Source organism: Phocoena phocoena, chromosome 9, assembly GCF_963924675.1.
Source record: "Phocoena phocoena chromosome 9, mPhoPho1.1, whole genome shotgun sequence".
In the NCBI taxonomy this organism is placed as follows: domain Eukaryota; kingdom Metazoa; phylum Chordata; class Mammalia; order Artiodactyla; family Phocoenidae; genus Phocoena; species Phocoena phocoena.
Genome location: NC_089227.1, coordinates 106,025,422 through 106,050,057, shown reverse-complemented (window position 1 = coordinate 106,050,057; position 24,636 = coordinate 106,025,422). Strand labels below are relative to the sequence as shown.

At 54.9% G+C, this 24,636-nt stretch overlaps 1 protein-coding gene across 2 annotated transcripts in view; it reads left to right on the top strand.

Moving 5' to 3' along the window:
• The first annotated feature begins 4,163 nt into the window (after positions 1-4,163).
• VIPR2 (vasoactive intestinal peptide receptor 2) overlaps positions 4,164-24,636 on the top strand; it is a 68,271-nt gene continuing 47,798 nt past the window's right edge. Inside the window, exons 1-2 of one of the 2 annotated variants that reach the window (XM_065883450.1) lie at positions 4,164-4,350; positions 6,732-6,831. In XM_065883450.1, the coding sequence (XP_065739522.1) occupies positions 4,288-4,350; positions 6,732-6,831 (163 nt within the window). In that variant the 5' untranslated portion in view covers positions 4,164-4,287. The remainder of the gene's footprint in view (positions 4,351-6,731; positions 6,832-24,636) is intronic. The other variant, XM_065883451.1, reaches the window with a different exon arrangement.

Genomic DNA, 24,636 nt, shown 5'->3' with positions numbered 1-24,636 from the left:
AGGCCTCCGGGCCCCAGGCCTGAGAGTTAATGTAACAGACGTAGGGACAGCTCAGCCAGTTATGTCAGCGTTCAAGCCCAAAGGCCAACACAGTTATGATCAAGTCCCCCACATCCAAGTTGAGGGGCTAGACCATCAACAGCGTATTGCCAGGGGCGTGAGCCCGAGGGTCTGTGAGCTCCAGTTCGGGACCCACCTCCAGGCTGGTTAGAGAAGGCTCTGGCAGGGGGGGATTCTCGGCAGCAGGTGTCCACTGGGCTCAGCATCTCCCTTCTCCATAAAGGTGCTGGGGGTACTTTCCCGCCCTCAAACCAAGTGGAGGGGTCTCAAGATCCATTTGGGGAGCTCGGCCTGAGTCCTCTGCAGGCGGAAGGGATGGCTCTGACTCTGGCCTGGGGGTCAGAAGGAGAGGCCACAGCTGGCGGGCTGCCTAGCTGCCGCAGCCCGCTTCTTGTTTGGCAAAGCAAAGGATACGCTTTTCTTCTCATTAGCCAGATGCCGGCACCGGGGACCATCTGAAAGTCTTCTCCTGAGAGGACTGTCTGGGGAGGGAGGCTGATCCTGACGGAAGGGAAACTCTGGGGGCAGCAGGCGTCCTCCCTCTGCATTGAGGGGCTGCAGGACGCTGGGTCAGGAGAGGCCTGAGGAACTCACAAAAGCAACCCCAGCTGTACCAGTAAGTAGGGCGTTCTGACGCCTCCCACCCTCCCTCTGACCCTGGAGGACGCCCAGCCTGCGGCAGTGGAGGGGGCAGAGGAGAGATGCCCCACCTCACGCTCACACCGCTGTCCACAGCTCCTAACCGCAGTTTCAGGGCCTGCTGCAGGACTGGGTTGTGGGGAGAGACTTTTCACCTTTAAGGAAGTCAAGAGCTTTGCCATCCCTAGTACTGGGCTTTTTCATGTCTGGAAGAAAGACTATCACTAGAAAAGGGCCCAGGACCACTGGGATCTTGCAGGGATGCAGCTGTAAGGGAGCTTTGCCCTAATGAATCCGTCTCACTGGACAGGTCGGTTAGAGTTGAAAACAGAAGGGGCTGGAAACCACACAGGGCAGATGAGCAGGTCAAGCGGGTTGCTGACCTGTCCTGAGGCCAGAGCCCGGGCTCGGCCTGTGAGCGCCGAGGCGGGCACAGAGCAGCAGCGGGCCAAGAGGGGCCCATCCCCAAGGCAGCACTTCACATCTGTATACTTTAAAAACTGTTTGTGAAGGCTTTCCATGGCTGGTATTTGATTTTATCTTCATAATCATCTTGAGAAGTAGGCCAAGCACGTATTAGGAATTCTGCTCCAAGGCCTGGGCATCTAATTCAGTCTTATGTGACAAGCACGCGTGGGACACCAGCTCGGTGCCACAGTGTAGCGCGAGTGCTGGGGCCACCGAGGGGCCAGGATGCCCTGTGCCTATAGGAACCAGGACACAGCCAAAGAAGACATGCTCTAAGCTTTCTTCCAGGAACCCACGAGGCACAAGGCCAGAGTCCAAGCTCAGAAGAGTGCTCCCCCGACCGCCTGCACATCCCCTCAATCACAGCTGTGAGTGTGCAAAGGACTTAAAGCTCCAACTCCCCTGTCTTTTTTAGGGGGAGGAAGAAGAAAATTTTTCATTGAAGTCTGGTCTCCCAGCTTTCAAAAGACACGGAAAGAGGGACACAGGCAAATGCTGCGTTTCTTCATAGGTACAAGTTAAAGATGTACCTGGGGGTTGTGGGCATGTCCCCTCCCTCCAAGCTGATGTGGTCCCAGAATTACTCATACAGACAGAGCAGAGGGACCAGGCGAACCTCAGAGAGTCATGTGAGGCTTCCATCCTCTTTTGGACAAAGTATAAAGTCCCAGCATGGCATTTATTTCTGAAGCGATTTCACTCTCTCCTGATCACGAAGGCCCAAGGCTTCTCTCACTGAATCCATAGGTTTCCAGGCTTCTGACATGTGGGGTCAGCTTCCACCATCAGAGATTTGTTCTCTCCCCTCAAAGCTCAGCCTGGAAACCCGGGGAAGCCGCAGGTGTGGGAGCGGAGAGGGGCGAGGGTGCCCAGGCAGGAGGGTGAGGAGGGCAACTGACAAGTGCCTCACAGGGTCCGCCCCACCTGGGGCCTCAGAACACAGGCAGGCAGGTGCTGGTGTCCAGGGCCGCGTGGTCCAGGTCAGAAGAGGCCGCAGGAGCAGGAGCCAAAAGTGGGGTCCTTGTGACCAGAGAGGGGGCAGGGACCCACGCTTCCGCAGGCATCAGCACAGCACAGCCAGGGGGCTGCCACACCTTAGGGGGCCAGTGACAGAGGTCCAGAGACAAGACCACCAGTCCCACCACATCAGGTACCCACAGAGGAGCCCTTCTCCCAGAAGCCCTGAGTACACACAGACCACACCCCCTGCAAGGGGAAGTGGAAAAATTGTTGGAAGAATGGCCATTTACCCAAAAGAAACAGAGCAACCTTTAATTGACAAATATAAGTACCATCCATCCTAACATCCATTCCGAACAAGGAAAGAACAGTCAGACTATAAAGAACCTTGTGCTGTGCATTCACAGTGTTTAAAAATTTCTACTCTCATATAATCCAGATTTTGCTCTCCACTGAGTGAAGATTGTCTTTCAGGGCCCCAGGCCACCGGAGTTGACCATCTTTCTTACTCTGATGCTCCCAGCACAATCCTTGCCCCTTGGGCTTCTGTCCAGGTGCTCCATCTGATTGAGATGCCTTCTCCCTCCATTCTGATCTCTCACTCTTAACCCTTTTTCAGTCCCATTTAGACATTCACTCCACCAAGCTCCTCCCAGGAAAAATGGACTTCTCCTCCCCTCCCCTCCCCCTCCCCTCCCCTCCCCCTCCCCCCTCTCCTCTCCCTTCCCCTCCTCCTCCTCTCCCTCCACCCCTCCTCCTCCCTACCCCCTCCCCTCCTCCCCACCCATTTGCCTGTATCTTGTTCTTACCACACTTTTTCTCGCAATCACACACCCCCATCTGCTGGACTAGAGCACAGTATTTACACACACATAAAGAATCTAGATTCTCACTGCAACCTGACCCTCGAGGCGAGGAGCAGGTATCACCACTCTCATTTACACAGGCACTTGGCTCAAAGTTCATTGCTTGTCCGGCTTCAAATAGTGAGTAAAAGAAATATTTGTCAAATTGGATCCAGAGTCAATAAGCTTCCAGATCCCAAGCTGCATACCCAGAGTCCAGATCTCAGCCCGAGTCCAAATCCTGTCTCTACTACTGTTCCCCACCAGACAGAAAGACAGATGATAGGTGATAGATAGATGATTAATGGCTGATAGATAGAGAGATGACAGACAGACAAAAGTTATTGATGGATCTATTGGGGGATGAGTGTGGTCAGAGAGAATACAAATGACAAAGCCAGTGAGGTAAAACTTTAATAGCTGAATCTAAATAAAGGGTGAAAAGATGTCCTTTGTCCTAGTCTTACTTTTCTGTTAGTTTGAAATTATTTTCAAATAAAAAGTTAAAACCACAACAAAATTTCCTGTTTTATTTTTCATTTCCAGCGCTTCTCCTTGTGCTGGATAACAACTGGCTTTTACGCCACACTATCCTTCCGGAGGTTCCGAGGCAGGTGTGGGATGAGGCCGGGTCCAAGGCCCCTGCAGCCAGCGCCACCCATGGCCCACCTCTGCAGCAGGGGGAGACACGGGCAGGACTGAAGACCAGCCACCGCGCCAAGTCTGCCCCCACTAAGATGCACTCCACGCGTCTTTTTCTAAGTTTTCGGTTGCCCCAACCAACTCCAGTGGCTTCCAAGGCAGCCCACATGCTCTTCCTGCCACCTTCTTGGGGGTCTTTAGGTTGTTTAACAAGGACACAAGTAAGGGCCGGTCTCTGACCCCAAAGTGGGTCCCTCCCGAGTCGCTCTCCCGTCCACCTCTTCCTCCGAGTTGTGCTGGCCCAGCACGCCACCCCCTGTGCGCAACCCTCACCCGCTGCTGAACTGTCGGGGGGAGCGAGCCCAGCACGGGGGTTACGAGGGAGGGGCCAGGGGCACGGGGAGGGGGATACCGACGGAGGGGGTGCGGTAAGGGAGCGGGGCGGGACGTGGGGCGGATACCCGGCGCCGGGACGGAAGGGAGCTCGGGGGCGTGGGGCGCCGGGAGCGCGGGGCGGGGACGGGGTACCGCGGGGGCGGAGCGGCAGCCTCGGGGCACAACCCGGGCAGGGGACTTGTCGGCAGCCGCCGGGCGCCGCGCAAGGACCTCGGGAGGCGGGAGCCGCGTCGCTGCGCACGGGCTGCCCGGCCCAGGTCCGTGCCGCGGAGCCGGGATGAGGGCGCCCGCGCTGCTGCCGCCCGCGCTGCTGACCTGCTGCGGCTGGCTGCTCGCCCCAGTGAGTGCGACCCCGGCCCCGCCCGCCCTGCCCTGCGCGCCGCCCTCCCCGGAGGGAGCGCCCCCGCGCCCGGCTGCACTGCGCTCCCGAGTCCAGCTGCGGGCTGGGCTGGGGGCGCGGGGAGCGGGGCTGGTCTCGGGGTCCCCACCCGCCGGCCGGGCTCGCGGGAGGGAGCAGGGCCGCCGGGGACGCTCTGGACCCTCCCCGCCGAGCGCGAAGAACCGAGCTCCCCGCCCGGCCGGGTTGGAGATGGGCTGGGAGGATGCGTTTGCTGTGTCCCCTCCGCCGTCCCGGGTTCGCTGGGAATAAGATCCAGTTTCTTGCTCGACGCCCTTCCCAGCGGAGCGGGTCCGGCCGCGTCCTCCCGGAGGCTGTGGCCGGCGAGGACGGTTCGCGGGTCCGGGGACGCCCGAGTCGGGTGGTGGGTAGGGCTTGGTCACCTCCTTAGGCCTCACGTTTCCGAGGGAAATTGCAGTTAGATTTGTCTTTAACTACTTCCCCTTCCGTCTCCTAGTACTGTTGCTGCTTTTTGTCTTGCTTCAGTGTGTGTCAGGGAGACGCGATGTAGCTACAGAAAGTTGATTTTTTTAATCATTATTTAAGAGCACCGGAAGAAACGATATGCTGAATAGAAATTTGTTAAATGAGTGTATCTGTAGATTATTTAATTCTCAGCAATTCTTCCTTTTATTTGAAGACCCTTGAAAAAAAACCACAAAAACTGTGAACCCTATTTCTTGCTTCCCTCTCTGACAGACTGGAGTCAGTGTTGGCGTGTGTACACATTCGCATTTTATATCGCGGCCAGATCACTGTCTGTCTTGACTCATATCCCCCTTAAGGTTGTGGAGCCAAGGATGGAGCTATTTAGAGAAAGTTGTCATTGCTGAGGATCTTTCGGGTTCCAGGAGGGCATGAACCTAGCCCACCCCTCAGGGTTGCCAAACTCCCTTGTCTAGTGTGAAGGCAAACCAAGTCTTTCCTCCCTCAGAGGGATGCTGTGAGGATAAGAACCTCCCTACTAATTTTAGTGCTTTGAAAGAGCTAGTTAAAAGTACCAGGAATTATTACGGTTAATGCTGCTTTAACGTCTAGGATGTCCCCAAATAAGTCATTGCTGTGCATATTCCAAGAATGTCAGATATCGTGGTGTCTTTTAATATCTTAACAGAAATCCATTTTTCTTTTTAAGGCAAAATAATTTCCCTAATTCTGAAATTTAAGCTGTTGACTTGTTCAGGTGTGAAAAATACAGCCTGAAACCAGGAGTTTGTACAGTGATGGCTGCCCAGTGATGAGCCGGTGTTGGTGGGGGGGGGACCCAAGCTTCAGGTCTTTTTAAAAATGAGGGTAAATGTGGCAAAAGTATTCAGCATTAAGTGTCTTCTCTTCATTTTGTTAGGAAATGTTGTTCCTGGTTAGAATTCTGCTGACTTATTTCAATAGTAGGATAATTAAACATAGATGGCCATAATATACGCAAGGGTATGGTTTTCTTTAGTAAAAAGTTTGTTCTTACATGAGACCCGGGGGGGGGGGGGCCACAGCTCCAGCCTACAGCGTATTTGTGGGCAGTGGGAGGTGGCCAAAAAAAAAAAGAGGAAGTTGGACCTTTGTGAAAATAGAGACCAGAGAATATTATCTTCCAAGACTGAAACAGTATGTGGCTTTATCTTTTGCGCACATTGATGGACAACGTTGTTCACCGTTTGTGTCACATCTTTAGTTCCCGTGATGGAGCCTGACGGGAAGTCCCCCACGTCTTGCTCAATGGAAACCGCAGTGCTGTGACTCTCACCCAGGCCTCTCCCTACTCACCCCTTATCTTTTTGAAAAGCTCCTTCACACCAAATTCTAAAGTTCAGTTTTGAATGTGGCCTGCAGCCTCTAAAAATAAAGTTATCCTATTAGGGCTTTCCAGGGAACGCAGAGCCTGGCCTTAGATGAAGCACTCTGGCGTCTGGGGTTGTGTGCAGTCATTGAGAATGGGCTTAGGAGTAAACATGTATTTACTTTGATTAAATCAAGGGCTATGAAGTGGAGGACTCGAATATTGAAAGATTATTGGATTAAAGAGCTCTATTGCCACCAAATTAGTACTAACAATATAAAATGTATTACGTTAGTAAGTTTGCTTTCCTGCCCAGAAAAAGAATTCTATCAGGTTTTATATTTGTTTACTAATTCCTTTACAAAGTAAATAGTGAAGCTTTTTTTCAAATAACCATGCCAAAATATGAACGTGATTGCTTTTAAATGAGTGTTAGTTTGGAAGCAGTTTAGAACTGTGAACTTTTGAGGGCTTTTATGTAGAAATTTTACTTGACTTGCCCATTATAGTGGAATTTTCAGTTATTTCTATTTCTTTTAACCTTGAGCAGGTGAACAGCATTCACCCGGAATGCCGATTTCATCTGGAAATACAGGAGGAAGAAACAAGATGTGCAGAGATTCTAAGGGCTCAAACAGAAACATTCAAAGGTAAGGCAGATCCCTGGCGAATGAGACTGTGCCCTGGATGGTGTGCGTGAGCTGACATGCAAGTAGCTTTCACCTCACTCGGAAAACTGGTATTTAAGGTCACCTGTGTGTTTTTAAAAAAGTCTGCTCCCACTGTTTTTTAATGAACTGCTGGCAAAACTCATAGCATTGTGAGTAATGGGCAGCGGGGTGTGTTTGGGGCGGGGGGATCATTCACACAAACCTTTTAAAAGAAGGCCTCACCCTTAACAGTGATAGTTTCCATGGTCTGAGATAATAGCAGCAGTTACTAAAGTAATTTAATGGGCGTTGTTGCACTTTGCAAAAGCAACTCCATTTTCCATGGAATGAGTATTCATGCGATTTCTTGCATTTAAAATTCTTAAGTTACATCACAGATGATTTTGATCCCGTTAAAATGGTGCGAATTTATCAGAAATCAAACAGGAAAATGAGACTTTTGCTTTCCTGAAGGACAGACCGGTTATGAGCACAGTGGGCTTGCAGACTTTACTTCTCTACGTCCCAGAAGCAATGCCAGGACAACGTGCCCTCACCCGGGCACCATCTCGTATCTGTAAACTTTGAAGGCTCTGGGGTAACATCCAGATCATAAACAATAGCAAAAACCTTTTGTCCTTCCGTTTTCTTTTTCTCTGTTCTGTGTCATCATTTTGTTCTCCTCAAGAAAAAAAAATTAAAATCAAAGTACAGCCATGTGTTCAAAGTCTGGTGTCCTGCGGAGGCCTCAGATGGGAGTCACAGACATGGGCGTGTTCAGACCTGTGCTGCCCAGTAGAAGCAGGGTGCAAGCCTCACGGGTGATCTTGAACTTTCTAGTAGCCACGTTAAAATAAGTGAAAAGAAACGTGATTTTAATTTTTAAAATATATTTTATTTATCCAAATATATCCGAATCATGATCATTTTAACTTGTAATCAATATAAAACATTGATGAGAAATTTTACTTTTTTTTTTTTTTTGCGGTACGCAGGCCTCTCACTGTTGTGGCCTCTCCCGTTGCGGAGCACAGGCTCCGGACGCGCAGGCCCAGCGGCCATGGCTTACGGCCCCAGCTGCTCCGCGGCATGTGGGATCCTCCCGGACCGGGGCACGAACCCGTGTCCCCTGCCTCGGCAGGCGGACTCTCAACCACTACGCCACCAGGGAAGCCCAAATTTTACTTTTTTGTACATTAAGTCTTGGAAACTCAGTGTGCATTTTGCACTCACGGTGCATCACAATTCGGACCACACATTTCAGGTATTCATAGGTGACCAGCAGCTCTGGTGTGCCCCTTCCTGTGCCCCTGGAGCCTCCAGTCCCTCGGCTGAAAAATGAAGACTCTGGCCGTAGGGTTCCTTCCAGCCTTCAAGACCTGTGATTCTGCAGTGCACACGAGATCCCGAGAGCCATGTGTTCCAAAAGGTCTGCTCGAACTCTGTCCAGAGGAAGGCAAGCAAGGTGGCTCAAACGTGGCCTGAGGATCTACCCTGTACAAAGCCACGTGTGACCACTAGCCAGCTACTAGGATCCATGAGGCCAGGTCTTGCCAACCAGGGTCTCAGGACAAGACGGTTGTCATGGCCACTGAGGTCTGTTCCCTCAGAGAAATTTAAGAGACTTAGGGGAGCTAAAGGCCGAGAGGAGACAGGCTGAAACCCTTGGGAGCACCTAGTCGGTGGCAGGGACCAGGTCCAGTCAGAACAGCACACTGTCCACGAGGCCTCCTGAATGGGGGGGGCACTGTCTGCCACATCCGCAGTGGGTGACCCTTGGCCTCTGTTGGGAGACTCCCGAGGGAGGGGCCTCTGCCCCCTCACGCCATTATTGGGCAGTCTAGTTGTTGGGCTCTGAGGCTGCCCATAAGCGGCGTCCGCGCACTGGCATGAATTGGGGGCAGCCATGAACAGAACCCCTTCTTCACGTGGGGCATCTGCGGGCACTGAGTGGGCTCACAGCTCTGCTTCCTCTTCCCGGGGCTGAGTACCTCCAGTTCCTACGGCTGTCACCAGACACGCTGCCGGGCCCTCGGCCACAGGCTCCGGACACATGCAGACACTCTCGGAGCAGGAAGGGAGGAGAACTTTCCCACTGACATAATGGAAGGCAGACTGAATTGTAGTCAGTTGATGACTGTTGATAAATTCTCTGCCCACAGCCCACCTGTCCCTCACGTTCACCTGGGGACTGCTCCCCTCCCCTCGCCCCTCCCATAACTGCTGTTTTGGGGGAAGTACCGTCTCCCGAAGTACCATCTTAGTGTTTCTTTCTTGTCACTCTTCACTTCCCATACTCACCAAGAACATTTTGTTAACAAGACAAAACTGGCACAGCAGGCGGCAGGGAACACTTAACTTTTAAGGAATGGAGTTTGGCCGTGACTTTCCCTTGGAGGAGACGCCCTTGCGCTGGGTCAGGGTTGACCGGGCATCGGGTGCAGCACCTGCACGTTTGTGTCCACAACTCACCTTGACAGACGTGGCACCTGGGGGAACAGGGCGAGTCCAAGGAGGCTAGTTCTGTCCATTGTGCAGTAGGGTGTGTGGTCCTTGATCAGGTTTCTTTAATAAAAGGACTCTTCATCTCTGGTTGGCTCCGGTAGATGGAGTGTGGCCTTAATTAGCTCAAAACAGTGTCCTTTTAGTTCTGCTCCTTCCAAGGGCTCGGGTCTGTCCCTGTTCCCTGGCCAGCGGTGCCCGAGTGTGAGCCGTGGCGTGTGGCCGGGCAGGGTGACGTTTGGCCTCGGGGATGTGGGGAATGTCCCTCACCACCTACTTCTTGCTCTGGAGAAATGCAAGCGCCGAATTGCCCAGCTTCCTATTTTCACAGGACGTCAGAAATGCAAACTCTAGGTAAAATGTTCCAGTTCTTAAAGTTTGCAACGAGTACTTTTTAAAAAGTTCCTCAGGAGCAGGCAGACCTCCTGTGTGGTCGCTGCCTGAGCTGCCAGGTAGCTCTCTGTGTGGCAGCTGGGCCAGGCGGGCCCCAGTTGGGGAGCCCCTCGTGGTGCAAGATGGGCCGGGACGTTTAAAACACTCAACAGGGCTCCCTCGCGGGCCCTGCTGCCTGGTTCAGCGTTCCTCAGGGTGAGCTGTGTGTGACCCACACAGACGTGCTAGACAGTGGACGGCACAGCCTGTGAAGATCTTGGCATCAGCTTGAGCAGAAAGAACATCTTAGGTAAAGGCCATAAAACATCTCCCCTGTCTGGAGCCATAGGGAAAGGTGTCATTCACTCTTTGCAATGACAAGTATCAGTCCTTGGACATTTTCTTATATTGAAGGCTCTTATTTTAATAATAGCTCGACAGCAAAAATACCTGCCCCTGAGCCCTTTCACCTTTGACCCGTGGCAAGAGCTCGCGGATGGCAGCCGCCCTCGGGAAGGAGGTGGCGCCATGGGAGCCCGCCTGGTGCCCTTGGCTTTCTGTAGAAAGGCAACTCGTGTTCTAAATTCCCGTTTTTCTTTTTGCTCTTTGAAATCTGCATGGCTCGAATACCAAGGATATAAATAGTACTGAGTTACCAGAACGAAGACACTATAGATGAAGCAAGCTGGGAGCTGAGTGAAGGCCTTGCAGCTGGATGGGGTGCGGGCGATTCCAGGGCCAGCAATGTACACCTGCTTCACGAAATTGAAAGTGAGATGAGACATTGAGGGTCTGTAGGAGCTCCAAGCCATGGGTGTGAAAGAGCACCAAAGACGCAAGAAAACGAGTTGTCAGTTCCACTGAGATAATTTGTGTAAGTCTAACAAGGAATCCTTTTTATTACATGTTGAATCCAAATTCAAACAAACCAACACATAAATCTAGACAAAACCAATTTTAATTCTAAACCCCTTTAAGGGATTCACTTTGTAAAAAAGAAAAGCTTAGGAGGTATTTAGAGCTTTGTGAGTTAATACTGATTCATCGCTAAGACTAACTTAATCCTGCCAATGAGGCAGTCAGGCCACGGATGCCTGAGAATATAGCTCAAGGCAGCTCTGTCCCCGCACGGGGGGTGACGGCGGTGCTGAGCAGTGACTCGGCTCTCCAGCTCTGCCCGGTATTCCTGCCTGTGCGTGGGTCACATGGGAACTTCCCTGTGACTTCCCATCGTTTTCGCCCAGATCGGGGCGGGGAGGGGCCGCGGTGCTGGTGGTGGTGGAGGAATGTGACCTATATTTCGGAAGGACAAGGAGGTACCCATGTTTCTTGACAGCTCCACAGTCTGGGCCAGGTCCTGAAGGACCCACGGTCCTGGGCCGTGGCTGAGGTGGGTATGACAGTGAACATGAGCTCAAGACCGGGGCCCCGGGAGGTGCTAGACTAAAGAACTTACTTTTCTCTGACGTTTCTCAAACAAAGAATGCTGGACTAACTTTGATCCACTTGTCAAGGAGCCGTGGCGGGTATGGATACTGCCCCCTCAGGCTAACAAGTTACCCTGCCACGGTTTCCCGGATGCCCTCAGAAGGCACGGGCCCTGTCAGACAGCACCATCAGAGGCAACCTGCTCCTGGCAGCGCAGGCAGTGTGGGCGCCACGTTCCCACTCCTGTGGCTTCCCTTTTCCCCAAGCCCCTCAGGACCTGTGTGGAGAGGCCCATGGTGCGTTTCTGTCCTGGCTGAGGAGCCTGAACTTGGGAGACCCCAGCGTCACAAGGAGGCTGCTGGTGTCCTGCCCAAACTTCACTCCAGAGAAAGATGCATTCTTGGTTATTGAGATCAGCCTGAGGGCCGCACTCTCTGTCTGCCAAGGCTGTTGCTCTACAGACGTCCTCAAAAAGAGTCCGGAGCAAAGCTGCCAGTGCCTTTTCCCAAGACACGCCCATGCAGTGTCCCCAGCTCTAGGAGGGCGACTCTCAGTAGGCGTGGACGTCCTGCTTCTCTTCTCCAGGGCGTGCTGTGGCCTCTGGGCCATAACTCCCCACTCTGTGCTGTTGGTCCCTCTACGGCGTTGTCCACCGTCCTTGCAGCCACAAGACCCTGCACAGCACTTGGCACTTAAAAAGGTGTCGAATAAGCTTTTGCTGAACAAATTAATGAAAAACTTCATATTAAAAATTGTGATATATGCACGTAGAAAAAATGCCATAATACACAGCCTGTGCGTCCATCCCGCTTAGAACTCACGTGTGCACAGTGTATGTGCATCCCTCCCCGTTCCACTGTGCAGATGGAAGCCAGCTCTGGTCTGTACTTTGTTTTTCTTTGTTTTTTTTTTTAACTTTAGCAATGTATTTGGCAACCGTTCTGAATTGGTTTATACTTTCCTTTTAAGAGCTACGTAGTATTCTAACAGATTTCCTTAGTCTGTCCCAGGCTCCTGGACTTTGAGGTAGCTTACAAGCAATACTCTAGTGACTGCATTTCTTCATGACAGTAAAATATTTCACCAGCAATTGAGGGTTGACTTCAAGCCACTATGCATGAAATGAGAACGTCCTTCTCATATGATTAAATAACATCATTTTAAGAGACTTGCTTATTTCTGTGACGGTTGTGTCACACAGAACATAATTAATTACATCCCACTTTTCATCTCGTCTTTCCTTCCTGCATCTCTTTGTCACAGAGGAAACTAGGCAGCTTCATGAGCGTGTTCTCTTCAGAAAGTCCCGTGGGGGAGTGACCCTTGTCTGCAACTCTTCTCTGACCCCCCGCCCCCGCACCGAGGCAGCGCTGCCTCTGGCCCAAGGGCAGGTGGTGGTTGCCCCTCTCCCTGACGAGCGTCTGGTCCTGGTCCTTAGCTGACCTGCAAGTGGGACTTGTGAGCAGACTTCCCTCCATCTCACCTCCTTACATCCATGTGGGTCAGAGGGCGCCTGCTGCCCTTCTGAGGTCAGCGTGATGTGAGGCCCATCATTCCCTTTCAGTTTTCTCTCTGATGTAGTACTTCTTGTTCTCATCCAAATAGCTCTTTGAGCTGGTAAGGCAAACAGGCTGATCTGTTTTTTTCCTTAGGGTGGGTCTTTTTGTATGCAATTTCTTCTAACTTCTAAACTCAGTAAGATCAGCTACCAGCCTTGGATATTTAAATAATAATTACGCATTGGTTTGATTTTCTGAAAGTAATGGCTTTAACTTTACTTTTTATAGGAAACAAATCTCGCTGAAAACAATTCTACTCTGAGTTAAACTTTTATGCTTCAACCCATGAAAGGAATCATGCGCGAGAAGTCAGTTACTAGCAGGTAGAGCTTCAGCGCACCTGGAAGCCACAGGTGAGGAGGCTGTAACCCGTGCTCTGCGGGGCCACAGGAAGGGGCTTCGTGCCACTTGGCATTGCTGCTGTTGGGGACCAAGCTACTTCTCCCATGCATCTTTCTAAGGTGCTGGTGACCCCAAGACACAGCTCAGCCAGCTGCTCGCGGCCACCTCCCCCGCGAGCACCTCTCCGCCTTCCATGCCCCCACTTAGTGTCACGCAGGCCGCGTCCTGAAAAGATCCCGTCACTCTTCCCGCCAGTGGGGCTGGTTCTGAGGCTGCGGCTCCCCCTCCAGAGGAGCCTGCAGTGCAGGTTCCAGCCTGTTGAGTGGTTTCCTGTGGTCCACTGTCTCACATCCTGTGATATGAAAGCGCAGGGTCCCTCTCTGGGGTGGAAGAGCCTGCTGGAGGCTCCTCGGCACACTGCACTTCAGTCACAAGTGGCCAGTGAAGCTGCTGTCCCTGCTGCAGCCCCCGCCGTCTGGCGCTGGCTCATGGGTGCACGGCTGGTGCTGCCACGATGGGGGCAGAGTTACACGTGTCAGCCACGCGCCCCCCCCAGGTTCCCGGGGCTTCAGTTGTGCATGTTTTGGTTGCTTGGGCCGGTCGCAGCCCTTCCCGGGCACCCATTCACTTGCGAGTTTTTGTAGAGTTTTCTGGGTCAAGCATCCATTCCAGTGGTTGTCTCTGAGCCCTCGTAGCTGGGCCTGTTCTTGGGGGGTCGCCCTGGATCATGGAGTGGACTGTCATTGCTGGAGCCTTGGCTGGCTCTGTCGTTCACTGATTTTTCCAGCATGTTCTTATTGAGAAGATACCAGGCTAGAAGGGTGATGAGAAATTGGGCAGGACACGTCATCCCCTCTGGGAACTCCAAATCAAGCCCCCGATGGCGATGCACAGGGCGGGGAGCAGGGATAACGGGGCTTCGAGTCAAAGGACTGAAGGGTTTCTGGGGGGAAATCGGAGAATCTGAACATGGAATAACGTCAGTCTACTCTGAACGAGAAACTGACAGTGACAGAAAAATGGCTAAGGGCTTATTTTATCTTTACTCGGAGATTAAGGCAGAAAAAAGGTGAGTGGGGAAACTACCAAGAAGAATGGAAGCTTTTTGATCATAATCTAATTGGTGGTCGGTACTTTGGTAATTGACTATATAAACTTGCTGTGTGTTCAGGGACGGTGGTCTCGGCTTCCATGTGTGTCCTGTGCTCGGCCCTGGAGTGGATTCACTCCATGCAGCCCTGTCCCACCTGCAGCTGATCACCACCACCCAACCCCAGCCGCCACCTGGCCAAGACCCCCAGCCTCCTTGGCCTCTGCACTTGGTGTGGCCTTCCTCATGACGATGAGCGCACCCTCTTGTATTCCAGGGTAGGGGCCCATCTTGGTACTCCTCAGCCTCTTGGCACCAAGGCGTCTGCCAAGGACCCTCCTGTCCGGCGTCTGTTGACCCAGGAGCAGACATACGGACCCTTCCCGGTGCCCAGGACGGAGGGAAGGCTCCAAGTGTCCACTCTCAGGACAAGGACGGGAGATGTCCACAGAGCAGGCGTTGGGGGGTCCCAATCTTGATGCTGGAAGGTGGTCGTCAGCCCATCAAGGTGAGGAAATGGGAGTGGACTTTCTAGTCTCTCATCCAAGCTGGTGGCAGAGCCCAGCTCCCTGGACCCTAAGTCAAGCGCTCTTTTCACAAAGCCATACTTGGCATCTTAGAAAGAGAGGCATGCTTTAGATGAAGGTCTCCCTCTCTAAAGCCTGCTTCAAAGGTGAGGGACCTCCTCTGAACCGCCATGGCTACAGGGAGATTGGCCTCATGTCCATCTAATTGTCTGCACCTTCCACTGAAGCTTCCCCTTGGGGTGAGGATCCCCACCAGTTCACTCACTTTGTGACATCAGCCCCTTCTCTCCTCCGGCCATGGCGAGGGCTTTGGGGCAGCACGTTCATTTGGTGAGTCCTCCTTGACTTCCTGGCCGTCAGCTTCCTCATGGCACGCCTGGTTCTCTGTGTATCAACAGGAACCGTCAGAGGCGGCCGGGGTTCAGCTGCAGGCGGAGGCCCCGCAGCGCAGGACGTTGAATCAGGGCCCAGAGCGCCCCAGATGTCTGCACCTTAAACATCGCCCGGGCTATGACCTGCCCTGGGTAGGGCTCCCACAGCTCAAGAACTGACACTTTCAAGGCACCTCTTATCCACCCCAGGGGAGGGTTACTACTGCTTTGCAAGCAGTCTCTGACTTACAGCTACTTCCTTCTCTGCAAGGGAAGGACTGAGGCCTGTGTGAGGGGACACTGAGGGTGAGGCCAGGCCTCCTGGGTGCCCACTGGGCCCCGGCGATAAGGACAGCACGTGCCTCCTGTGTCCCCCCGGCAAGCGCTGTCGCTCTGCTCCTGTGTGGCCCCGTGCAAGGCACCCAAGCTCACCAAGTTCGGGGGGCGTGGGGAGCGTTTGCTCCTGGGGCTTGTTGCAGAGCTTGGAGCTGGTGGGCTGGCCGCGCGGGCAGGTAGGAGAGGTGTGTGTCGGCACCCAGAGTAGCCGGGTCCAGCCGCCGGGAGGGCTGGGGGCGCACACACGGGATGTGTGGGTGAAGGAAGGAGCACAGCGTTGACCCGCAGCCTGGAGCTGGCCCCAGGGGAATTCTGAAAAGTGCGCTGTCTGCTATGAGCTGTTTTGGGACGGTTCACGGAGCAGACACTTCTGAGAGGAGCTGGGGGGTGCCTCGCAGGCGGGTCACGTTTCAGGTGGAGGTGACGCAGGCGTGCTCCACGGCAGAGGACGGGAGGCTGGCGGAGCAGAGGCCAGGCCGCAGGGAGAGGGTGGCTGAGAAGGTGCCGCGGCCACATGGTGGTGAGGGCAGCCGCCCCAGGAGCGCAGGAGAAAGGAAAGCACACAGGAGGAGCTGGGGCCCGGGGAGGGCGCCTTCGGGGCTGTGGTGAGCAGAGGCCGCTTCTGGGGAGCCTAAGCAGAGGCAGAAGGAAGGGCTGGGAGGGAGGCTGGAGCCTGCTCACCAGTGGGACCATTTGGGGCAGCAGGTCCTGGAGGCAGGGGGAGTGGCCAAGGGCGGACCTGAGGGGCTCGGCCCAGAAGGAGGGGGAGGGAGGGGCCTGAGCGCCCGGCACAGCTCCCAGGGTGGACGGGGCTGGAGGGGCCAGCAGGATGGGACCCAGGGCACTGAGCTGTGGACGTGCCAGGGGCCCCTGGCCCCCAGCCCTCGCACACAGCCTGGGAGGATGGTCCCGCACGAGGCCGGTCTCGGCCGGGAGCTGTAGACGCCACGGCCAGGCGTCCTGCCCTGGGGGCACGCGCAGCTGTGTGGCTGCTGTACTGTATGAGGGCGATCTGGCTTCGCGCTGGTAGATGGGTGTCCCGGCTCGATCCCAAGACATCGCCCAAGTCCTGCTCATAAATCCACGCAAGATTACCCTGGGAATCCAGTCCCAGGACTCCCCACGCATCCAGTCCCAGCCTGTCAGCTGAGTCCAGACGTCCCCTCTCGGACGCGGCTCGGCTCTGCTTGCCTGGGAGCTCAGGTGGCACCACCAACAATGCCCCAAGTGGTCACAGACATTGGAGGGAAGGTTGAGAATTTGTACAAAAGACAACAGCAGACATCTCGATGGTGAGAGGCCCAGCATCTGCAAAAATTTACCTCCCCATCAGTTTTCCTAAACTGACTCCGTAGCAGGACCTCACCGGGACTCCCGAGGGCCCCCGTTGTACGGATGTCGGAAGAGAGGCGTGAAGGTGCTGGGCCCATCTCGGAGGGATCTGCAGTCAGTCCTCGGGCAGCCGTGCTGGCCGGGACCCCGACCGCAGGCACTAGGTTCACCCAGTTTGGAGGACGTTTTGATGTTTGGGGTTTATTGGATTCAGCGTATTCTTTAGACAGGTTCAAACTGGATCTCCGGATGTTCCTTTGAAAAACTCTTTTGTTCAGTTAACAGCTTTGGTTAGTTCTGGGTTTTGAGTCTTGGTTTAACGTTAGTTCAAGTCCCAAAATACGACTCCAACTAATGGAATCCATCTGAACTGAAGTTAAACTTTGCTACTTCCATATTCAAAGTTCCAAAGTGATTTGATCGAGGTGCCATCTGGTGGCATTGTCCCCCCAGATGGTCTTTCCCAGGCCTTGGTTCATAGGTCGCCTCTAGCCCACCAAGGGTGGGATCATTGTAGCACCCTAGTTAGAATATTGGGGTGTCCAGGAGTTGTCTGAAGAATGAGTTCCCGGTAAAATACTCCTTGCAGCCCTCTAAAGGCACTTGGAGTTGGAGCTCTGTCGTGGCGCCTGGGTTTGCCCCTGTGTAAAATCCAGGCTCTCATACAGGGGGCCTAGGGAGCAGCATGGCCCTGGGCCTCGGTCCACACCCGAAGGCTTGACCTGCTGTGTGGACTCAGTTATAAGCAGGGGGATGTTGAAGAGCCAGCCCGCCTTGGTGCCCTGGTCGGCTTGTGAACTTGCAGTGTTCCTGCTGCAGGAAGACCTGGTGAGGCCCTCCTGGCCCAGGTGCCTCCATCAGGTACCTCGGGCAGCCTCAGACCAGTGGGCGCTCGGTGAACATTTGCTGGATAGACGAATGCTCGTCACTGCAAGTTTTAAGAGAGCATGGCTGCAGCTGGTCCAAACAATGTGCCGAGTCGTGAAGAAAGGATGGTCTGCTGTTTGGAAGATGAACTGTTCCATCTCTGTCTGCACGGGCAGGGGTTTGTTATCAAAGGCCCTGAGCTTGTTCTGTAAGTTGCTTTTGAGTCCTGATTGCAGCAGCTCCCCTCCCAGCACGTGGCCAGATTTCACCTGCACTGACTGTCTCTGAGAAGCGCGCGGCCCAGACATAGGCTGTGATTAGTTCTGGTGGGTTGTCACTCGGGGCGTTTCCCCTCAAAAGGCTCCTTTCCACTCTGCTTCTGCCACTCGCAAGTACTGTCATCATGCCTGACTGCAGCATTACTAGAAAGGCGTTTGGCTCGGTACCCAGCATGGATGTAGCTCTCCTTATCTCACTACATGTATTTTAGGAATAAATGATGTAGATATGCATCCTTAGAGCAACAGAAAGAGAGACTCCTCCATTTGGTAGAGTTTGGTCATCACTGTTAGTGGAGAGATTAGCTGGACTCTGTAGGACACAGAGAAACAGGATATTTGTAATTGGACCCCTGAACAGGAAGCATCAAAGGTGCCCAAAGAGCAAATCCAAAGCTGAGGGCGGGGCTGATGGGGATGTGGGCCAGTGTTGCAGAGCTTCCAGGTCCAGGGCAGGGTTCGCAGCGATCGCGTCACCATCCACAGGGCCGGGGGTCTGGACCCGCTCAGCATCATGTCTGCTTCCGCGGTGAGCGCTGAGACGCCAGGATGCAGCAGGTGGAACAGCGGGGCGCCGCCGCTGCGGGGATAACGTCCACATCTCGACCCTGCCAACCCTGAGGTCAGGAAACAGACCCCCGGGGTCCTTCTTGTGCTGTATGGCCAGCTCACACCACTGGGGAACAGGGACTTGAGTGTCCAGGAATGGGAGTATTTGGAGGGGTGGTCTCAGCAGAAAGTCAAAGCAAGGTGTGGTGAGGATATGGCGAGATTTCTGCCGGTCATGACTGCAGCTGCCCTTTGAAGGATCCAAACGCAGGACCAGGGCTGAGAGTAGAAGTTGCACACAGCCCCATTTTGGCCGTGGGGCATAGGACAAATCTGACAGTGACCGGAGGCCCCAAGGGGATGGCTGCTCATGGCCGCGCTGCTCTCGCAGCCCTGGGACAAGTGAGAGGGTCGGGGCTGCCCCGGGCCACCTCTGTGGCCTTTTGAATGCGGGGCGCCCACTGGTCTGGGAAAGCACGTTTGTTGGTCAGAGTCCTCCTGGCCCCGGGGGCCTCAAAGACTGGCTTGTGTACTTACCTGCAGAAAACAGTAACTCACGTCCCCCTCCATAAGCCTGAAGCAGGGCCCTCAGACAGGCAGGCGGGCAGGAGGCAGCCTGTCCGGTGATTCGGGTCAGAAAAAATGGCTGGGTTCACAGAGAAGCACCCTTTTAAAAAAGGATTTTTCCCAACTCAGTTGGTGAGTCTGTCCATCAAGTTTTCAGTCCTTTAAAGTGATACTAGGCATGGGGGCGCTGGGAACAGGAGATGGATCAACGGCTTCGAGGGCCACAGTGAAGATAATTCCTCCCTATAGAACTGTTAAAGCAGAGTTTTAGCGCTCAGAGGATCCATGGAAATCTCCTGGATCAGCACGGTCCCCTTACGGGAGGAGAGGCAGGCGGCTGCCTGAATGTCAGCATTCTGGTGCCCGTTATGGCCCTCAGCATCCCATTATGCTGTTTGGTCACTGCTTAAAAGTGACTCCAGAATCTTGAAAATGAAATTCTTTTTTCCCTTTGCAGTTGGCAGGTGGTCTGTGGGGCTGCTGGGCTTTCCCAGGCTTTCCCACCTCCTGGCTTTCGTGCCCTGTGGATGATTCACGCTTGGTCAGCCGGTATTTAAGGTCCAAAATGTCAGCTTTTAAAATTCTAACCATTCTTTACATGTATTAATTAGCGTTCTCTTGAAAGAAGAGCTTTTCCTCATCATTTGGGGAAGAACTACAGTTCCTTCTGAAAGAGTGGGATAAAAGTCCAAGCACCTTGGGGGCACCTATTAAGTACTTAATAACTAGAATTCTGATCAGACAATTATTTCGTCTCTGCTATTTATAGCACAAGTAAAGTGGGTGTTGGAACATGTAGCCATTAAAAAAGATGGCACACGTCACAAATGACATGAAAAATACGAGATGTATATTGTTAAGTGAGAAAGCAAGGAATACTCCAGCATATAGGATATCCTGTGTTTGTGAGAAGAACATACGTGAGGTCTCTGTGTATGTGGTGTATGGGCAGGTGTATAGGATGTCATCGGGCCCTGTAGGGGCAGGAGCCAGACGCCCATGAGGGGCCAGGAGGAGGCTGCTAGGAGGGGGTGTTTCCCCAACACAAAGGGGGCGGGGGCAGGACTGTTTGGGGAGAGGGTTTCTTTGGGGAGAGTCCTTGGAATGCTCTGTGATGTCTGCTCTCCTGTGGAGGGGAGGGAGGTCCCCCACCGGTGAGAGGACTTTCATGTTGCTGGGGGACACAAGGATGAGAGGTGGCTGGCAGCCGTCTTGGTGCAGCTGGGCAGAGAGGTCCACTGGGTCTCTAGTTGTCCTCTACTCAGGAGGACAGCCACCAGGGCGAGGGCCAAGAGGGGTCAGGGGCCACAGCTGGGGGGAGGCGGCCCCTGGTCCATGGGAGAGGAGGTGCTGGCTTCCACCACGAGCACCTGTGCCAAGACCCCTGAGTGCCTCCAAGCCCCCTGGAGCCCCGAAAACCACCACCAGCAGATCCGAGCCCCAGTCTGCCCTCCACTCCCACTAGCCTGAAATAAGTCAGGTAGAGAAGGCATGTTAACTAAGCAGACCAGGCTGTGCCTTAGACCAGGGTGCTCAGAAACACGAGGGGCCTCACCTGAGTTTCCTGCAGGACAGAGACTGCCCTGAGCCAGTGGGAAGGGCCCAGCTCCACCTGCAGCACAGACGTCTCTCCAGGTAGTCCATAAACATGAGCGGGTTCACCCGCCACTGCAGGCTGCACATGGGCTCGCAGCACGGGCCACACCTCCTCGTGCCTGGACTGACGTGCTGTGTGATTGCACGGTCCAGGGCGTGTGCTGCTTTCGTAATTTAAAATCGCACGCCTGGAAGAGTCTGTCGAATTTTAAGGGTGTCTCAGTGAGGGGTTCGTATTGTCCCCTTAGGTACTGAGAAGTCCTTAGTGGACAGAGGCTGGTGTAACAGGATGTGGCGAAGGCTCTGATGTGCATGTAATGGGTCTCAAGACCTCGGGGGGTCACTGAGCCTCTTTAGGTGTGGACCCCTGCTGTGAAGCAGCATGTTTGTCGAGAGCCAGAAGGTCCTTCCCGACTCTGAAGTTCTGTGGTCCTTTTTTTTTTTTTTACTTTTTTTATTTTATTTTTTATTTTTGGCTGCGTTGGGGCTTTGTTGCTGTGCACGGGCTTTCTCTAGTTGCGGTGAGCGGGGGCTACCCTTCGTTGCGGTGCGCAGGCTCTAGGCGCACGGGCTCAGTGGTTGTGGCCCACGGGCTTAGTTGCTCTGTGGCATGTGGGATCTTCCCAGACGAGGGCTCGAACCCGTGTCCCCTGCATTGGCAGGCGGATTCTTAACCACTGAGCCGCCAGGGAAGCCCCTCTGTGGTCTTCTGGATGACCCCCCAGCTGGCCCTCTGCCCCGAAGTTCTTGTTCACCAGGCAGAGCCCCGGCACTTATTTAAGGGGTTCACGAGGAGGATGACAGATGGAGTGAGGAAACGTGACATTGCTTCCTAAAGTGCTTTCTTCCTGTTCAGAGATGTCCAGCAGTTAGTGTGGCCTGAATCAGCGCAGACGGAAGCACAGGAAACAAGAACAGCCCTGACAACAGCCCCTGCCCCCGAGGCACCGCCCAGCCGGCACGTGGCCTCTGCGTCCTTGGCCCAGCAGTGCGCTCTCGGACCCCACAGCGGGGAGAGCAGCCCTCACCAGGGGCTCCAGCGTCAGGAGCCCCTTGGGGCCACACTCCACCCAGGAGGTGCAGGTGGGTCGGCGACGTTCCATGCTGCCCACCCCCAGGCCAGGCTCAGTGCTGCCAGGGACGGCCAAGGGAGAAAGCGGCCTGGCTGGGCTGGGCCCCCGCTGTATGTCTGTGCCCCACCCAGCCCGGCCCACAGCACAGAGGCGCTGTGGGCAGGGCTGGGGAGCCTCCGGAGCTCAGCCAAGCTCCGTTCAATGCCTCGTTTACTCGTCTGTGCGATGAGACTGGGGACACCCCAGGCCTGTGAGTTTGGGGGATGAAATGAGCTCATGAGGGCGGGACCCGGCCCCGCTGCTGCTGTCACTGCCCGTCCCGAGAGCAGTGCTTTCCTCAGTGGGCTCGCGGGATGCGCTGGTCGTTGGCACTGCCTTCTGGGGGAGGTGCTGGGGGCCGTCAGGTGGAGCGTCCAGGGACGCCCGGCCCTTCGGCGGCAGCGTGAGACCGGGAGTCACCCCGCCGGCCGGACAGGCCTCCCTGTGCCGAGCAGGCCCCTGATGAGCCGCCCGGTTGGCTCACCAGCACTCACCCGCCCTGCACGGGAGGAAGCCAGGCTTAGCGAGGTTGGGGCTGTGGCCTGGCGAGCTGTGGGCTCCGAGCCCACCCTCCTTCCCGTGCCAGGTAGGGCGTGGCTGCCATGAGCCCCTGAGCGGTTCAGCACCACCGCAGGGACGGGGGTCAGCCTGGGTCTCTGGCGCAATGGCCTAGGGTGGAGCACGGGAGCTTTCTAACCACTCACCAGGGGCTGCTGCTCTGGGGCCCCGTCAGCACCCGCACTCGTAGTCCTTGAGGTCCCGTCTAGCACCTGCACCCCAGGACTGTGGGTCTCAGCCCTGGGTACACGTTGGAACCTCCAAGAATCTTAAAAACCGAGAAGTGCTGTCCGGGGGAATCAAACCAGAACCCTGGGTGCGGGTACTAACAGCGGGCCCCGGGGGCGTGTAGGAAGGACCCGGGCACACCCTCCACTGCCGCTTGGCTGCCGCATCACCAGCCTGGGCTGAGGGGCACTGACCTGCCCTCTGACAGGGTCGTCCACGGGGCACACGAGGTGCTGCCGGTCAGGTGAGCCTTGGAGACCGCGTCGTTCTGGCCACGGCAAATTCTATACAAGGAGTGACCAGGGAGCAAGAAGTGCCATTTCTCTGCTTTCTCTCAAGCAAGGTTAAGACAATAAAAAGCAAATAAAAATCTCTGTAATGAAGGGACTTGGCCTGGAGGGTGTGCTCATCATGGCGGGGGAGGCCAGTTGAGCTGAGCTGACCCCAAGCTGAGGCCTCTGCGTGGCTCTTCCTGCCGTCGAGCAGCAGCCACTCTTCAGTGTCCCTCGCCGTCTCCCCTTGTGTCGTCTTCACACTGACACCCGCGCTCGGCCGCCTGCCCACCGGGGTCGGGGCCAGGAGACAGGAGAGGAGGTGATGGGCCCTTCTTCCCATCTCGCTGCGCCTGTTCTCACCTGTTCACCGACACCGGCGTGACTGATGTACAGAAGCGCCTGGAGACAAGTAAACAGTGTCCAGTGCTGTGTCCACCACAACCAGGCAGTTGAAAGTCCTCTGACGGGACTGGACTGGGCTTCCCTGGGGCTCCGGCTTCATCACTGGGGGCAGAGGAAGTGGGATTGTGAGACCTCCACCTCAGGAGCTGCGGCTTGAGGGGTGTTTACCCGCCCGGTGATGAGGTCCCACCAGCCCATCCCAGAGAAGGACGGGTGGGCCAGGTCAGCACCTGCTGTCTGCGGGCTGGGGATCCAGTGACCAGCACGGCTCTGGCCTCGGGGCCCAAGAGCACTTCCTGGACTTCCCTGCAGCTTCTGATTCTGGAAGAAGCTTTGCCACTTAAGACTTCAAATTTAAACTAAACTTTTGAATGGAAGGTGTTATTGGTAATGTTAGCTGTCACCTGGCCTCACACGTTAGTGCCAGAAGCGGTTTTCTGTCTCCTTTTCCTTTGCCCGTGCCTGCTCCTGTGGCACTCCCCCTGTGCTCCGTCTTGAGCAAGGTGACCCAGGGGACGAGGCCTCCCGCCACTGGATGCCCGGGTGCTGGCCCGCCCACCCTCTCCTCACAGGCCGGGCCGCAGGAGCGGAGACCCCTCCCTGGAGTTCCTGGTCACGGTGGGAAGCACCTCCATCACACGGTGGCCGCCGTCGAGAGTCAAGCCTGCCTGGGTACCTCCGCTGTCCCACTGCTGTGCTGTCTCTCTCTGTGCGTCGGTGCTGGTAGGGGACTGGATTTCTCTCTTGGTAGAAATGTGGACAGATCGGAGCACGGCCACTGCTGGGGATGCCCCAGGAGCCTCACCCAGAGAGGGCGGGAGACCACGTCAGCCGTGGTCACAGCCTCGCCTGAGACATTAGCCCTGCATTCGCTGGACGAGTGCTCAGAGCCGTCTTAGTCTGCTCGCGCACCTGGACTCAGTTCATGCCTCTGGCTCTGTGTCCAGGGCTTTCGTCATAAAACACCTTGAACGTGGAAGACTGGAGTGGTAGGAGCACATCTCCCCAGGTCCCAGGAGGTCACAGAGGGCCAGTGGGGACAGTGGTCTTCAGGGAGAGGGCAGTGACAGCAAGACGGGTTCTGGCCCCAACCTTGCTCTGCGAACCCATGAGCAGGAAACACAGTGTTTGTAAAAGCTCTGCCCTAGACGAAGTGTAACACCTAAGTAGTGACTCACCTGATTTTCTTGAAAACGAATTGCTGTTTATATCATTGAAATAATGAGAAAATAAACCCGGGACTCAAAACAACACGTGTACCATCATCTGTGAGAGTATGACTTGCCCGGGGATATTTTGGAGAGAGAGTTGGTTTTTCGGGTACAAGCTTCTTTTCCATGGTGGTCGGTTCCTCCCCCTTCATAAGACTGCTTCAGGGGCTTCCCTGGTGATGCAGTGGTTGAGAGTCCTCCTGCCGATGCAGGGGACGCGGGTTCGTGCCCCGGTCCGGGAGGATCCCACATGCCGCGGAGCGGCTGGGCCCGTGAGCCATGGCCGCTGAGCCTGCGCGTCCG